The sequence below is a fragment of the Gambusia affinis genome, linkage group LG03 (genome assembly GCF_019740435.1).
Source record: "Gambusia affinis linkage group LG03, SWU_Gaff_1.0, whole genome shotgun sequence".
NCBI classification, from domain to species: Eukaryota; Metazoa; Chordata; class Actinopteri; order Cyprinodontiformes; family Poeciliidae; genus Gambusia; species Gambusia affinis.
In genome coordinates this window covers 20,469,677-20,488,194 of record NC_057870.1, presented here as the reverse complement: position 1 = coordinate 20,488,194, position 18,518 = coordinate 20,469,677, and the positions used below count along the sequence as shown (strand labels likewise).

Sequence of the window (18,518 nt, the reverse complement as noted above, 5' to 3'; positions counted from 1 at the left end):
CACATACACACATACAGAAGATCGGTTTGGCCTGTTAAAAGGTATGAAAAGGGCCTGTTTTAATCCTATTTTCATGTCAAACATTCCATTTTTTTATTTTGCTGTCTGTCTTAAGTTTTAGCTCTCTGTCCATCCACCAACACTGTCTCTGCAGAGATCCAGCAGGAGATATTGTAAGTCCTTGTATAGGAAAAGGAAAATGGAACAAGGACATTGAGGATATAGTGAGAAAACAGAGTACCAAGACGAATAATTGTTGTTATACTCCATTTGGCTATCTAACAGCAAATTGACTGAGACCATTGGAGTCTTGATGATAGTGGGCATCCTGTTTATTAACTATTCTGTTTCACCTGCACTCATAGGATTTTTTTCTGTTGTGAATTCTTCATATTCTGTTATTGAATTCGGAAACGGTGGAAAAAAATTTATGCTAGACATCTTTGTTACTTCTTTTCTCTCTTTTGGTTTATTTTGAAGTCTTTGATTTTCATAATCTGTAAAGGGAGAAAAGATATGGACTGTGTTTTTGAGTATTTTATCTCAAGTGGGGTTATAGTATAAAGTAACAACAAAAAAGTAGACTGTGTTCATTTAAATTCTGTGTTGCACTTCTGGTCCAGCCTTCATGTTTTGATGCTCAGGTTGTGTGTGTGTGTTTGTATAACAATAATAAGCCTGTTTTTTTGGTTTAGGACTATGGTGTGAATTGAGTTTCTGTTAGGTTTAGAGTTTAGAGTCAGGGTTTGATTATGGAAATTAATGAAAAATGAATGGACGTCAGTGGAAAGTCTCTGTGTAGATAGAAAGACATATCATGTGTGTGTATGGGTGTGACAGAAACCATGTGAAATGTCCTGGGTACTGCTTGGATGTACTGAGCTCTTTTCATCTGTGAATGGTTGGAGGCTGTGCGTTCTGATCTTCTGTGTGTATGTGTCAGTGTGTGCGTGTGTCTGTAACAGTTTTCCAATAGGGTTTACGAAACCTATTTCTTTCAGTTTTGCCCCTGAATTTGTTTTTTTTCTCCAACAATACTGTGGGGCACAAGCATTTCTTAGTTAGACCATCAATATTTTTTTTATTGTGGTGAAACACAGATGAAAACTGTCGGGAGCTTGTGTGTATATATATATAGGTATATATATATATATATATATATATATATATATATATATATATATATAAATATATATACACACACATAAAGAGAGACACTATATATATATATATATATATATATATATATATTTAAATGGTTATTGACCAGGCAATCGCTAAGTAGATCATAGACCTATTAGAACCGTTGACTTTACATCAGTGCTCTTGATTATTTGATCCTACATTAATAAATCAGTATTTAACAGGAAAGGCTGTGTCGCAGTAATTATTTGCGGGGTCTTTCTCAACACTCAGTCAAATGACCCCATTTACTAATGTGACCAAAACATCACAACTGTGAACTGAAAGGAACGTTGCTATAACTGTGTTTCAAAAAGGAACATGAGTTAATTTATCAGGCCACTTCTTGTTAGGAATCATTATTTAAATAATTACTTTTTTTTTTTCTATAATTGTTTTTTTTTTTATTATTTTATTTAGCTCAAGACCTCAAATAAATAGTGTTTTTTTCTTGTTGCTGCTGTAATATTTTATGGTTTCTACTCTTTAACTATGGTGAAGTAAGTCTTGTGGAATGTTTTCTCTGAACTAACCTGAAATTTTACTGAAAGCTCAGGAGACAATGTTGAATACAACCACCAAAGCTACTAGTGGTGTAACAAGATCTCATGGCATGAAATCTCATGGTCTTCGCCCTAATCAAAGTTAAGTCTGTCTCTCAGATTGCTATTCAGTGAGTCTTAGCCTTATTTTTCAAGTATTAAAGGAAGTAGTTCTTTTAAGTTATCAGTTAATGAAGACGATGTCAGGCTGGCCAACAACTTTCTGCTTAAGCACTAAAGAAGCCTTTCTCACATTGAATGATTTGTGTGGCAAAATTTGGGTATTTGATCAGAAAAAAGACAATGGAGTGATGAAAACAGTTTGTAGTACCGCAGATATGTCTGGTACTAAACCAAATTGCTGTTTCACTGTTTTTTAATGAGCATTTCTGCATTTGATCATGCATGGTACAAAATATTGGATGCATTCACTGCTTCATCCGAATTAGAATTTTTAAACTGTTGGTGATTTATGAAACCTTTCAAAAACACAGTCACGTATGCATTATGCATTTCTGATGTTTTTTCAGGAGAACCTTTGAATTTTACAAACTTAAATGTATGGACAGAATAAGTCTGAAATCAAATATTATACATATTATTTAATACACTATTTACTTGTTATGAAAAAAGGGATTTTCTGTGCCCCAAAATATGGTTAACATTTTCTTTTAGTGAAATCAAGTTGTGTATAGTCTTGATTTATAGCCGGAATATATGATCACAATCCCAGTTTTCTTGTTGTTTTTGGCCGACAACCTAAACACTATCAGCATATTGTTCAATAATTAATAAAATGGTTGCTTTTGTGTAGTTTAGAAAATTAGCTGGTTTGAAATGTCAGCACAAAAGACAGAACACAATCAAATTTTTTTGCACGCATCACTTCAATCCACATGTGCTGTTGTTAAAAAACGTTTTATACGCATTAAAGAGTCCTTTTCAGCTACTTTAGACTTCTATCTGAAATAGTTTACCATTCTAGAACTAGGAACGGGGCAACATATTTATTTATTTTCAAAAAGTCAGTTTTGAAACTTTTGTGCTTTTGGAACAAAAACCACTACAACACAGTACAAACCCTATAATTATGTGTCTTGGTTTTATGTACACCTATGAAAAGACAAACCATTGTACCAGATCTTGTTTCATTCAATGGATGCTTTCAATCAGAAACTGACTCCCTGAAATATGCACAAAAGGAGAACGTTTATGTCCAGTTTCTAAAAGCTTTTCATCTCTTGCTGAGATGCTAAAGATTAAAGACCAAGTCCCACATATTGAGCAATATAGAACCTTGAAGAGTTTGCATTAGAGTCACAACACAGGCCTTTGTTTTTAGAATCACATTTTTCATCTCTTGGAAAGAATGACAGATGGAAATTTCATTTTCTCTAACAATATAAAATACAATCTTATGCAGAGACTGCCAGGGAGATTATTTTTTTCAAAATATGCTTTAAAATCAGTTTGACAGACAAAGCCACAGTGTTTTGAAATTGTTCACCGTTTTGTGAAATCACCATGACTCTGTCAGTCCCAGCATCCCTTCCATGGGCTTTTGAAATGTCATTACTTTGTTTTTATGGGAAATTTGAGTTCTTTCCCTTGGTCCTATCCTCTAGAAGCACAGAGCTAACAATGAGACATGTGGTACATCAATTCAAGAGGAGACAGAATGAACCTGTGCCAAAGAAATTAGTGCAGAGGAAAGTGATGAGTGTGGATGGAAATTTGAGATGGGCACCATATCAGGAAGATAAAAGTAAATATGGTAGAAGGAAATTACAGAATACTGTTTAATAAAGTAGCAAATGGTAACATAAAGTGCAAATTAGTGTTACAAATCAGTGTTACCAGCATTGTTGTGAAAAAACATTAAAAGGTGGATATTATGTAAAATTGATTTTACCTTTCAATTGTGTTATAATGCTATTCCCTCATCAAAAACGTATGCAGTGTTGCTTTGATTCTTTCATTTGTGTTGAATCTTCTGCGATAGGCATGCATGGTGCCTTAGCGCTTGCTCTGACAAAGCGCTGTCTATTTACCCAAAGCTCTTCTTTGAAGCTGTAGTCCCCAACTAAGCGGAGCACTCCTCCCCAGCACCTCCCCCACTCATCTTCACCAGACTAGCGGCAGCAATCACCTGTTGAAACTGGGCGTCTGCTGAACCCGTCATACAAACTACTTCTCAGTAAAACGCTCCTAAGAAAGGCTTTAATCAGCATGAGAATCATTGTTATGATGAAAACAGAGGCCAATTTCAAGGAATCAAATGTATAAATTTATTGTGCCTGCGATTCTCCTTATTTGCAACAGTTTACATTGTTTGTAGATCAGGTGTGATGTGAAGTTTTCACCTGTTTTTTTTTTTTTTGTTTTTTTTACACTCAAACCTTTAGTAGATCAGACCCATGCGGTATTCTGTTGGATATAGACATCAAGAAATGAGTGCAGCGTGATCATAATGGGATGGTCAAGGTCAACAATAATCGTCTGGCATGGTGTAGTGTGTAAACTATGTTAAAGTGGAACTCTCTGTGCCAAGAACATATTCTTCACACCACCATAGTTTAGACACAGATATCCCATCTGTGCCTAAACTATTGGCACAGATGGAACAATGCCTCGTGGTTGTTTTTACGTAATTTCTGGCTAACATCTAAATGGTGCAGTTGAAATCAACATTCATCAGATCAGGCTGCATTTTTTTGCTATCTGTTACTGTCCAATCTTTATGTGCCTGTGCAAATTTTTGCTTCAATTCTTTGCTATCTAGCTGACGGGGTGGCATCCCGTGTTGTCTTCTGCTGCTGTAGCCCATCTGCTTAACAGTTTGATATGTTGTCCATTCAGAGGTGATATTCTGTATCCCTCTGTTCGGCTAATTGAGCAGCTGTTGCCTTTCTATCATCTCGAGCCAGTCTCCTCGTCTCCCTCTGACCTCTTGCATCAACATGGCATTCTTATTCACACAACTGCCACTCACTAAATATTTTTCTTTTTTTTCTGATCATCTTCTGTAAATTAAAGCGATGGCTGTGCATGAGTACGGTAGATAAGTTTCTGATCTCAAACGTATGATTAGAGCCCAGCAGATCAGCAGCTTCTGAAATACGCAAACCATCTATCCAACCATTTGATATCATATCCGTCATTAAAATGACAGAGTCTCTACTCTGTCATTTTAATCCCTCTTACATACACACAATGCAACTGGAACTGATTGCAGGAAATTAGGTAATTCATTATTTGCTAAACAGCAATCAAATAGGTGTGATCAATAAAGCAAAACTCTTTATAGCCCTGATATATATATATATTTTTTTACCTTTACAATCACAAACTTCAATCTGTTTTATTAGAATAGTTTGTTATAAACAAACACACAGAAGTTCATCATTGTGATGGAAAGAGATGATTTTGAACTTTAGTCCTCAAATGAAATAAAAAAATCAAAAAACTCAGTCCTGACTTGTTCTTTCAGCCCAATTGAGCATAATTTCCCTCAAAAAAAAAATCTTTGCAATTGACTGCAATGTTTGTTTGCGATGTAACAATACGTGTCAAATATTAAAGTAATATAAATACTGCATTTAGAGTTTGTGTGAAACTGCATGGCTGTCTTTTTGAAAAGTAGTTTTGCCTGATAGTTGCAGAGACATTAATTGTTTTCACTATTCTAGACTTGAAAAGCTAACAAAAAATACAGAAATTGCTGCAGGTGCATTCATCCCTTCAGATGTTGGAAAAGTCAATTTTGTTGTCAATAAGCCACAGAGAGGGGGAAAGCTGTCAACTATTGTTATAACACACCTGAATATAAGACTGTCTTGGCAACCTTCAATGTTTCTAAGAAAAACCAGTGAAAGAACAGTTTCAAACAGTGCTCTCCTACTAGAACCCGTGTCTTCAATATGCAGTCTATTTTTGTTTACATTGTTTTGTTTCATCCAAGGGTTGCCTCTAACTTACTGAGATGTGGATGAAAACAAACTGAAGGCTTGGATGTGTCAATTATGGATGCAACTTCAAGGTTTTGTACAATAATGCCTTCCTTTTAAACCAGTATGACTACTGTGAATTTTGGGATATATTTACTAAATGATTAACAGGATTGCTTTAATTGATTTTTACTACTTTTCTCAATTTACCTTTGGATACACTGCAATTACTAGACCATGACTGAATAAATATGCTATAAAAGAAGAGAAAGATTTAGTTTCAAGGTTGATAGGATTCGTAGGAGCCACAACTGAAGATGCAATTTAGCGCATAATTATTCATAATCTCAAGCAAATTTAAAATTAAAATGACTTGTCATTCAACAAATAAGTTTGTTTCTGACAGCAAATGAGACTGGGATCTCTCAAATGACAATTAATTGCTGTAAAAGGTTTATCAAATAATAATACAATCTGTTCTACTGAAATTTTATTGCGACAAAAAAAACATGTTAATTAACATGTTAATTTTTAATTATGAATTACACAGATTTTGATGTGAAAGTTTTTTAAAATGCAGTTAATCCCATTTGTATTTTATTTTAATTTATTTTACATACAGTAGTTTAGAGCTGGAATCTTTGTATTGTGTTTTTGCAACACTTTTAAATCTGATGCACAAGAAACATGCACAAACAGTAATGCATGGCATGACAAAGCTGTTTTTCCCCGACCCACTTGGGATTATTATTTAAATCTGATGAGACGCTGGGGAAAAGACTATTGTGGTGTGCAAGTTATGCAAACAGGAGGTGTCTTATTACTAAAGCTTTTAGTAATAAAATGCCTTTTCAATGCAAAATGTGTTTCAAAACATGTATTTTTTCAAAGAAGATGTAAGTATGATCAGAGCTTCCTGGAACACTTGAAAGCTTAATGGGTGTGATAGCACTTTGCAGCAAGCTGGTGGCAGATTAAAACTGATAAATGTTGTTGAACTCATTCATCTACTTATTCAATAATTTAATAGCAAAAAGGCTTTTTGAATTGAAAATGTTGCTTATTTTGTCAGCATGTGGTCTTGATGAAAATATAATTAACCCTGCAATTAACTTGCTAAATAATTTTAATGCGGTTTCACCAGAAAAAAAAATAAAAAATCTATTAAACACGATTCATATACTGTATTTCTTAATAATCAGTGCAAGAACCAAACCCTTGTTAACATTTTTGACCAGTTCTTTCTTAAGTTTCCTCTATTTCGATGATTAATCTTTGGCTGGGAGCACCGAGTCCATGAGGCTGGAATACCTTCTTGCTATCAATCTTGAACTCCTTTCACAGATTCTCTACTGAATTGAAAACCCAAAACCCAATAATTATAGTAAAGATGATTTCTGATAAGTGGCTCTACAATGACAATGTTTAGTTCGTTGGAAAGTATGCCATTACAACTCTGATCCCTTCTGTGATTTTTCTTCCAAACTTTTGGATTGTAATGTATGTTGTAGAGATTATTAGAGGAGTGTTCATTTGGAAGGACTGTACATAGCTATCCAACTTTGATTAAAAAAATAAATAAAACTATTTACTTTGTAAAATGTTCTAATTATGAATTGCGAAACAATCACAAATGAACCGTTTTAGTTTGATAATCTGTGAAGATTTCCTGTGGGTATTCATTTTAATTTAGTTAATTGCCTAAGATATTCTTTAGAATTATTAAGTATTTTAATGGTGCCAACATTTTATGCTTTGAAACCAAAGGAAGCATTCTATTGCACCTTTATGGTTTCTTGGAGGCTACACTTGTGCGTGTTGAGGGGTGTTCCTACTTTGATAGATGGATACTTTTGGCGAGAAAGAGCTTTGGCATGCATGTCCACTCACTGCCTAATAGCTTATTGAACTGCCACAGCTAGCGAGGATTAGAAACCACAGAGCGAATATCTGAGATATCTTGTGCCTATGTGTAAATGTGTGTGTGAGAATGTGTGCAGTGGATACTCGGTCAATAACACACAGGCTCTCATAAATCTCAGGACACACTGTACAGGTGTTCAACATTTCACTCATCAATAGAGATTTATTAAAGAAAATAAAAACTCAATCCACTGAACAGAATGTAAATATAATTTGTAAGGAAAGAAATCATGGTCTAACTTTACTCACATATTGCTTCTTGTCTGTCTAATATAACCACTAAAATATTCATTTATATTTTATTTTCTTGATTGTAATTTCATGGTCTTACTAATGTCCACATCTTCCTTTTGGAGACTTACATGTTTTTTATGTACTATTTCTCTCAAAGGGCTTTCAGAATCAATAAATTTGAGTAATGTGTGATTTACTACTGAAATTATCAGTGTATTTACTAGATTCTTTATTTACTTTTTTAGTAATTGATTGATTGTTGTCTTCCAGGAGGAGCCATTTGTGATGGTGTCAGAGAACGTGCTTGGGAAACCAAAGAAGTACCAAGGCTTTTCAATTGATGTCTTGGATGCGCTGTCCAACTACCTGGGCTTTAAGTATGAGATCTATGTGGCTCCAGACCACAAATATGGAAGCTTGCAGTCCGACGGCCAGTGGAATGGACTCATGGGGGAACTGGTTCTTAAGGTAAGGTAAAAATCATACTTACAAAAAAAATAATTTTAATTATTAAACCAATCATGCTTCTTCACACTTCTCCGAAAGTGTGAAGAAGCAAAAACAGTGCTTCTGTAGTTTCCAGATATACAGCAAACATACTGATATCCCTTCAATAATGGCACATTTTATTTTAGTGAGAATTTGTGTGATGAAGTCATTGTGTGGGACAGAGTAGACAGGCGGACAGATAATGGAGAACTGTACAGACGTGAAGCTTGGGAAGAGCATTAAGTAAAACCAGCTGAGAAAACATGCAACAAAACATTGAAAAAGAAAACACGTCAATAGAATATAATTCAGGAGAGCTAAGAAAAAATAAAACACATGACAAAAAGGAAAAGAGCAACATCAAACCCACAATCCACAGATTACTCTAATATCCATGAATCATGATAGAAATCAGTCTTCATACAAAGTCTTTTAAAATCATGACATCACTACATCCACAATGATGTGAGAAACACATAAAGTTGAGTTCAATTCTATACTTCTGGTAAATAGTTTTAATTGTTGAAACTAAAATCTATTACCTTGGATGAAACAAACTATACTGAGAGCATTTGCACATTGTCAAAAATAAGCAAAAACATATTTTATTGACACAGCAAAATAAAAAAAATGCATGAAGTGTCTGATGATTTCCCCATTTGTTCTCATCCACTCTGGCAGACTTTTAATAAGTTGCTGTGCAGAACTGACATTGTCAATGGATCGTCACAAATTTGGCCTTACTCTACATCAATATATTCCCTTTTCTGTGTTTCAGGTTTAAGCAATTGTCAAAACTAAGGACCTGTTCTCTTAACCTTGAATGCTTATTGGTGCTAAAAAAATTGTCACGCCCTTCTCCGCTACACCTCAGAAAATTATAGAAAAAGCCTTTGAGCACAATGCATATTTATGTGCATGCATGCAAGCGCAAGATAATAAACTCAACATGCACGTAATTTAGTTTCCCCCCATCAGTCAGCAGCACTGTTTATCTCTTCAATTATATTAGATGATTATTACCCCCCATTCTTTCTGTAAGTTTGTATGTGCACTGACCACATGCATCTGCATGGGATTTCATTCCTACTCAAACAAACACAGTTTTTATGGATGCTGTTGTGCTGTTTCTACCAACAGGCGTTCTGCAGGATTTCTTCTGATGTTCTGTTTATGCAGTAGAAAGGATACATTTTGCAAACTTAAGCATTTTGTCTTCTTTCTCAACTACTGAAGTATGAAATTAGCATGAGGTAGATAAATGTTTTTGTTTCTATTAAGTTTTTACGTGTGAAAGGAAAAGGCTCCGAGGACAGGATGTTAGACTGAAGTGGCTCTTAAGAAAAAATGTTTCACAATATAGTTTTACAAAATTTGTCTGTGATTTAAAGATGGGTTGCTTCAAGCAACTAAATAACATTGTTGTTTTAGGTAATAATTAAATTTTTCATGATCAGATTTTATTTGTGGGTTTTCAAAACAAGCAGAACCTCCCAGCTGAATATTACTTCCTTAAGCAGATATCTTCAGTTGTTTTAAAGCTCTGGGAATAGCAGCATTTTAATTAAAAAACATATCTATTTCAAAATGGAATTTTTCCCAGTTACACAGAATAAAAAGAGAGTAAACTAATAAAAAGAAAACACCTGTGGCTGAGCAATTGTTGGAGTCCTAGCCTAGCCCACTTGTTTTGTTTTTAACTTTTACAGCCAATGATTTTCGGTTAACTTTTAATTTGATTCTCGACAGCAAGAGTAAATGACATACACTATATTAATTTGCTAAATTGTCTGTCTGAAGGTTTTCAGGGTCCACTCTTGAATTCATCTCCTCCATCTAGTCAATAAAGGATTAGTCATAACACACCAAACATCTAATAAAAAACACATTTTGAGGTGCTTTGGTAAGGCTACATCTTAAGTGTATTCACTATTAATATCTCCCATTTTGCTTTAGTTATTGCCAGTAGTTTTTTTTCCATTCTAATTTGTAAAAATTATTTTTATTCATCTTCACATTCATTATTAACTGAGGGCCATCTAACTCCAGGGCATTTGTGCAGCTAACAGCTCCCCATTGTAAACTGGAATGAATGATGCAAAAACATCCTCATAATTTCTAAATCTATGTATCATTGAAATACTGAATCTAGGCAACAAGTTTATACTCAACAAAATTGACAATTTTCATTTGTGCCTCTATATTTACTTTAAATTCTTTGGTCACAGTGTGGATGTTGAGCATACAGTAGCTAGAACTAACCTCTGACTAGCAGGTAAGAGCTAAAATTATATATATATATATATATATATATATATCAATGTAATGCTATATTAAAGCAATGTAACTTACATTTCAACAGCAAAAATCCAGAATTTGGGTTCAAAAAACCAACAAACCTAATGACACATTTATCATAAATCCATATGTCGGATATCAAATGATGTGTATGATAAAAGGTTAATCTAAAAGAAGAGTCTGTATTTTTATTATTTTTATATCTGTTACACTTAGCAGCACTATGGGAAAGCATTAGTTGTGTACTCTGATTACATATGTGAAGGTGTCCAAGTAGAAACATTTGTTTGTGTTGCTGATTATTTATGAATAAAGGGTATTATTAACAAACAAAAAGCCTAAATGTGTGAAAGTTGTAAAATCTGACAAAGTAATTAAAATTATGATTTAAAAAATTGAGCAAAGGGCCTCTCCTCAAATCAATGCTTAGTCTTTTGGTATAATAGTCCTCAAACAAATCTCACTCCTCTTTTCTCTCTGTCTCTCGCAGCGAGCTGATGTTGGTCTCTCTGCTCTGACCATCACGCCTGAGCGGGAGAGTGTTGTAGACTTCACCACACGCTACATGGATTATTCCGTGGGCGTTCTGCTGCGCAAGGCCGAGCGCACAGTGGACATGTTTGCCTGCCTGGCACCCTTCGACCTGTCGCTGTGGGCGTGCATTGCAGGCACTGTGCTCCTCATTGGCATCCTGGTGTACTTGCTCAACTGGCTCAACCCACCGCGGCTGCCCATGGGATCAGTGTCTTCAACCACACTGTACAATTCCATGTGGTTTGTGTATGGGTCCTTTGTACAGCAAGGTAAGCAAGATAATGAATGTAACTGGCTCAGCAATTGAATTTTATCTTCATTATACTAGCTTTCAATCTGAATTTGCTTAATAATGAGAATATCATTAAAGTAAATTTAATTCAGGAACTGTGTCACTAAGTGAAGAACATTATATATGTATTACTTACTAAGATGAATGTTTGAAAGCCTTTATGTTAATTATGATAATTTTCTTCTCAGTAATGAGAACGTGTGTGTGTGTGTGTGTGTATATATATATATATATATATATATATATATATATATATACATAGTGTCTAATATATATATTCAAACATGTAGCTTTGATGAAAGGTATGTTAAATACTTGATTTAAGGTTATCAATTTTCTAAATGTACTTTTAATCTGACAAATTAGCCTCAAACACATATTCTAATTTATTGATTGTGTGGTTGTCTGTATATCTACACACACACATATATATATATATATATATATATAGATATAGCAATATCTGAAAAATACCTCCTCAGGGTGGTGTAGATGTGAATTGACCTTTACGTTTTAGTACATTAGTCAGATTAGGATAAAATGGAGGGGGCATTTTGTTCAGCCATGGATTGAGACGACGATAATAGCCTCATCTTGGGAATATGAGCAGAATCTCTCAGGCTCTGCTCAGGTATGGAACTGGCAATTTAGGAAGGTTTTAAATGTCATCAGCAAAGTAACAGAGGGGAAGAAAAAAGAGGGAACATTTTAGAGCATTCAAGTGGAAAGAACATGTAAATGTGTTATGGTTGATACTTGTGTTTAATAAAGTGTCAGTATCTCTGTGCTGATAGGTTCTCAGTAAGTTCACATGCTTATTCCTGTCTTTCTGTCTGAATAAGGCCTACTTTCCAGTGAGCTCAGTATTTGCTTTTTTTCCTGCTTGAAGCCTGGCAATAGTTAATTTTTTAAGTGACATCAATTATGCAAATTTTAGGGAAGAACGTTTTTTGTTTCTAACACTGCTACTGAAACATTTCGTGCTCTGAATAAGCAAATGATGAGCATTTCAGTATTTGGTAAATAATTTTCTATATTTCTGCAGCAGCTAATGGCGGTAATGATGGTGACTATGATACATGCTAATTGCTACTTCATCTCCACAATCATCTCTCTTTTTAGCTGTAATTAACATTTTAGTCGTGGTATCATTAGTCAGAAAAAAGAGTGGAAGAAAGAGGATCTAATTCTTCAAGAGTGACTTTATGTATTGTTGTCACATAGACAGCAAGATTTTATTTTAGCAGGAATTCCAAAATGTGAGTTTATCCTATCCCAAGACTATAATTACATTCTTTGTAGCTTTTTTTAATTTTAGAGATAGCATATAATTTGTATGTTTTAGTTTCAGTAATAATTTTTTGCTTTAATAAGTGAAACCGCCTCGCTATTTTTACACTATTTCATCATCATCTTGCAACAGTTTTATTCCATTTTGTTAAGAAAAAAATCAATAAAGTAACCAGATTCACGTCTCCTTTTCACATTTTAATACATTGCAACTGTGACTGGACACAACAAACTGGGAACAGGTCTCCCAGGGGGCATTTAAGTTATTAGCAACATCTTAGAAGTTTTGTTCCAGGATTTGATGAAAGTATTCCCACATCAGGGCTGATATGTTCAGTCTGATTTTCAGTGATGTTTTTTTGCAAATACTTTTCACATAGGTCAGTGATGGTCTTTGTCTAAGCAGAGTATCACAGTTTTTGCTACATGCCTCATGGCAGGGGTGTCAGACTCCAGTCCTCAAGGGCCGGTGTCCTGCAAATTTTAGATGTGCCTCTGCTGCACTACACCTGAATAGATTAATTAGGTCATTAGCAAGGCTCTGGAGAACTGATCGACACAAGGAGAAGGTAATTAAGCCATTTCGTTCCAGTGTTTTGTACCTGTGGCACATCTAAAAACTGCAGGACACCGGCCATTGAGGACTGGAGTTTGACACTTGGGCCTTATGGGAAACTTTAACCAGGACTATCTGTAACTTTCTTTCAAAATAGCCTTTCTTGTGACAGGTCTGTCGGGAAGCCAAGATTTATAAATTGTCAGACTTCTGTTAAAATCATCTACCAATTGTGCTGTGGCTCTTGTCCGCTCCTCCAGAGTTACATGATCAGGGCTTTTTAGTCTAGGTGGACATACTTGTCTTGGTAGGTTTATAGCTGTGGTCACTTGGCTTGGCTTAGCAGCATGGGCTTTTAAACCGTGCTTTTTATATGCTTACGTAGATACTTTAACAAGAAGGGATTATTTTATATATTTATTATAATTTTATTTAAACGATCATGTTAATAATTGATAAATTAGTAATTGAGTAGAATGTGGCACATTTTTCCTCAGGTTTATATGCTTATGTCCAGAAACTTGTACAAACCTATCCATTTTCACATCCCTCATCTCCTGCTTTATGGCTAACTGAACTGACCATCTCTACTTTCATTCTGGGACTATTTTGACTACGTTGGACAATGCAAACCAAGATGTTTACTTTGGCTGTTGGAAGTGATGCACCTTTTCATTGTCCAGCTTAAAACCTATAAATATTTCAAAATAAATTAGAGTGAGATATCACAAATCCAGCTAAAGTACAAACGAGGGTCCTACAGACACAGCTGTTATTCTTAACCTCCACCCCAATCCCTCCCTCTGCACATATACACACTCACGCACACATACAATATACACACCCATATCCGCATACAAATCTGTAGTTCTCTCTCAGATTTTTGTACTTAACCCTAAAATATTAGCTTGAGGGGAAATTGATTCGGATGCAAAGACATCCACAGCAGTAGGGAACTGGAGATAAGTAATAAAAGCAAATAGTCAAACATGACACCAGAATTTTGCTTTTGGCGCCGTCACTTTCATTTTCAGAGGGAAAAGGGCTGAGAGGCAAAAGAGGGAGGTGCAGAGGGATTACCCCTATCTTTGTCCAGCCTTTTCTTTTCTCATCTTTCTTTTTTTCACTTCCTCTTTGCATATTTCTTTCCCTGCCATCTGTTTCTCTCTACTATAGTTAGAATTTCCTCCATTGCATCCTTTTTATGCATCTTTGTCCCTACTCCTTCTCTTCCAGCATCCACTCATTTCTCTTGTTGCTTTTTCTCTTCATGTTCTTCCTTTCACAAATTCTATTCTTCCTTCATGTTCATCTGAATCACCAGGGCGCCAGCCAAGTGACTGTTTGTTTACAACGTGTCCCACAGGCCTCTCAGTCTGGCATGTGCGTGCAGAGGATGTTGTGAGAAAAAAAATCTGCATGCCATAAAGTATGTCTAATTGGTCTCAATGAGAGTGAGGGAGACTGAAGATAGAGGAAGAAAACTGAGGGAGTGGGAGAAGCTGCATATTTCAAAATCTTATGGCTGTTCTAATAATGGGACTGCTACATTGGTAGCCTACAGTGCTTTGCAAAAGTAAAAATATTCAGCATACTCTATGTACTTAGCATATGTTATTCTCTTACCTTAAATGAAATCCAATGCCAATAATTGCTCCTAGAAGTCACAAACTGTTAGAGAGAGTCCAGCTGTGTAATTTAATCTCTGTATAAAACACCAGCTGTTTTGTGAAGGTCTGGGAAGCTTAGGGAACCTTAGTGAACAAACAGCATCATGAAGACCAAGTGTCACATCAAATAGGTCTGTAATAAAGCTCTGAACATTATACGAAGGCCTGCATTTACATCCATACCTGAAGCTTTGAACATCTCAAAAAATATTGATTTATTATCAAAAATATATGGCTATTTCTATCCCCCTATACAAACACTCAAGAGGCCCACTGTAAATCTAGGAGAACTGCAAAGATCCTTTGACTGACTTTGTGTTGGTCTAACTCACCAAAATAAAACTGCATAAAACAAATTGAGGCTTGTGGTTATGTGACATGTGGAAAAACTTCAAGGGTTATGAATAATATTATCAGGCACCACAGACCAGTAGATCCTAGGATTTATGAGCAATACAAAATCTACAGGAAGCAAATAGCCCATGACAAAAAAAAAGTGACAAACACCTATAATATAATGCCATAATATAATCAGTGGTAGACACTTAGATAAACCTCACCTGCATTGACGACATGCTTATAAATGTGACTCATCATTAGTATTGGCTGTGGTACCTCTCATCTTTGAAAAAGAGTCAGAACAGGAGCGAGGCCATAAATTCATACAGTGCCAACTATCACATAAAGGTTGTAAAAGTTGGATATACAACACTCCCAGGCAGAGCAAGGTCAGACACCATATCAGCCACCATTAAAAAAAAACTTCTCTGAAACTTTCAAGAGCAATAAACTGCACTCAGAGGGTGAACTCTGAGGTCTGAGGGTACACAATATTATTAAGCTATAAGAAAATACAATTTTGCTGCACAGATGCTTTTCTGAATACCAACCGACATAATGCAGACTCTTGCAGTGGATTTGGCAGATGGGAGAGATAATCTATCAGTCCTCCTAGATAAATTGTGTGATATTCAAAACCTGATTTTATTTTTTGGTTGATTTCCCTTTGGTAAATAAGTTCAACATAAGAATTTTGAAGAGAAAAAATACAAGGTGAATAGTAATAACAGTGCCACTATCAGGTGAACTAAACAGTAAATAATCAGTTGTTTGGAGAGACATTCACAGATCAACAAATGGATCTAACTTTAAGCTAGAGAGTCATCAGTGGACACATGAAGATGTGTAATAGAGGCTATGAAATGTTCCCAAGGAGAATATTTTGTTCTAAATTGGGCTGCTCTTTGGCTTTTGCTAAGCTAAGGGAGGGCATTCCAATATTTTTCAGGGCCAGAAGGTAAAAGAGTCAAGGCTGGAATGAATGATTACCAAGTGACAATATTAGGACAGCCAACCAGGCAACATTAGCAGAGTGTATGTCATCGACCAGCCCATATGCAGGGGGCCTGGACAGTGTGTGGCCTGCGGGGATAGGGATGTGCACTCATTTGTAGTCTTGTGCACCAGGCTTTCGATCTAAAATGAGCCACCACAGGCAGTCAAACAAGCAGGGGAGCAGGAAGCAGGGGACTTGTGAGGCTTCAGGAAGATGGAAGAATAATCCAGCCAGCAGCAGTTTTGAATGCTGGGTCATGAAGAAGGTCTCAGCGGTTTACACTAAAGTTTGGACAAGAAGAGCAATGTTTAAGTTTTGATCAGGAAGTCCTACTCCACTCACAATTCTTAATAATTGAAAATCATGCAGAAGGGACTGTTTTATAAAATAATAATGAGAAAAACATAACAGAACAAAATTATGTATTTTAAAGATGTATTGCTAAAGACTGTTGTGCTTTATACAGCTTTTAAGTTATATTAATATTGGAGAGTGAACAAAGTCTGATGCAAGGCAATTGACTGTCATCTGGCATAAAGAAGACATGAATTTATTAATGGCCTGACTACGGTAATTCTGCTTGGAATGGTGATTAGAGGGAATGCAGGTGAGCTAATTAAAAGTAAGAGTAATGCAACCTGGGAACTAGATTGTTGAGTATATTACAGAACAAAATAAAAAATAAGAATTTATGCACTGCACTTCTTCCATTCTCAAAAAACCCTAACATCAAGAAAATATCATGGGAAAAATAACAGGTGCATCTCCATTATATGTAAGAACATAATTACATACAGAATGATACATTTCAGGCAATTATTTCTGTTAATTGTGACGATCATGGCTTACAGCTGAAACTTAAGATTCAGTTTTAGGGACATAAAAATTATTTTTAACACAGAAATGTTAAGGTATAACCACGTATTATCCTCCACAGATTTGGAGACAGATCCTGAAAGTTGTCTAGCACACCAATCCGTCACATTGCTAAAGTACCATTAGTGAAGGTTGAGTGGAAGGTAAAAATATGGTAGAATAAAATGCAGAACCCACAACTATATCTGCTGCTGTCAGCAGATTGTAAATCAAAGTTTATTCTAATGTTTGAGTGAAATTCACAAGGACTCTGGACGACACAGACATTACAGGATACCACATTCAACATCCCATGTTTACCTCCTGAATCCCATCAACATCAGAAGCACCTTACCTGCGATAATCAGAGGATTTCATTTAAAAATCAAATTCCCTACTGGAATATATCATTTACTGGTGTGTGCCCAGTGTATTTTGGGCATACACAATACATTGTGTCCAAAGTCACTACAGGTATTTGTCAAAACTTTTTAGAGCACATGCTTCCCTATGCTGACATGCATTACAGAAATGCTGAGTTCATTTTCAAGCAGAACATGGCTCCTGATCACTGCTGAAAGAACCCCTGTTTTCATGACCGTAGCATCACTATGCTCGATTGGCCACCGCATTCAGCTGACAAAACTGCATGGAAAATCAATAAAATGTTATCTATAGGGAGGTGATGGCAAGACCGACAATGCAGGTGAGCTTGTTATTAAAGCAACCTCCACAGACACCTCAACAGACTTACAAACTGATCACCCCCTTGCCACGCTCCATTGATGTAATATACCATGCCAAAGGTGGCTCAACCAAGTATTGAGTGAAAATACCGTACAGTATGTGGATATTATTTTCAGTAACCTCTACCTTCTGCATTAAAGTAATTTTTTGTCTTATGTAATACAACATAAAATTTTCAAAAACCGAATTAGGGTTTTTCATTTGCTATAAGCCATTATCCTTAAAATTAACTGAAATAAATATTAAAATATAGTACTATCTCTTATTTGTGTGTATCCTGCAGTTGTTGGCTGAGAATAAAACAGAAGTCAGAGCACTTCTCGAACTGACAGCAAACAATATCAGAAGAGTAATACTATCTTACACAAATATAATGTGAAATAGATATTTCATCTTGTTTCTCTATTTTATACCATCCTTTCTCCCTCTCCTAACTGTGTCACCATACATTTCTCTTTCAGTCTCTCATATCTCCTCAACATTTCGTCAACTGTAATTGGAAGTCTTTAGCCATCTTCAATAACTATCTTTTACAAATCTTCCACCTTCTGCTTTCCTCCCTTAATTAAAGTCCAACCCAGTGGGGGAGGAAAACATTAGTGTGGAGAAACAGACTGTTGTTG

The 18,518-nt window shown here is 35.5% G+C and overlaps 1 protein-coding gene across 12 annotated transcripts in view; it reads left to right on the top strand.

The window, feature by feature from the left end:
• grid2 (glutamate receptor, ionotropic, delta 2) overlaps positions 1-18,518 on the top strand; it is a 460,579-nt gene that overhangs the window by 346,659 nt on the left and 95,402 nt on the right. For all 12 annotated transcript variants that reach the window (XM_044111473.1, XM_044111478.1, XM_044111477.1 and 9 more), the window contains 2 exons: positions 8,099-8,296; positions 11,106-11,418. In XM_044111473.1, the coding sequence (XP_043967408.1) occupies positions 8,099-8,296; positions 11,106-11,418 (511 nt within the window). The remainder of the gene's footprint in view (positions 1-8,098; positions 8,297-11,105; positions 11,419-18,518) is intronic.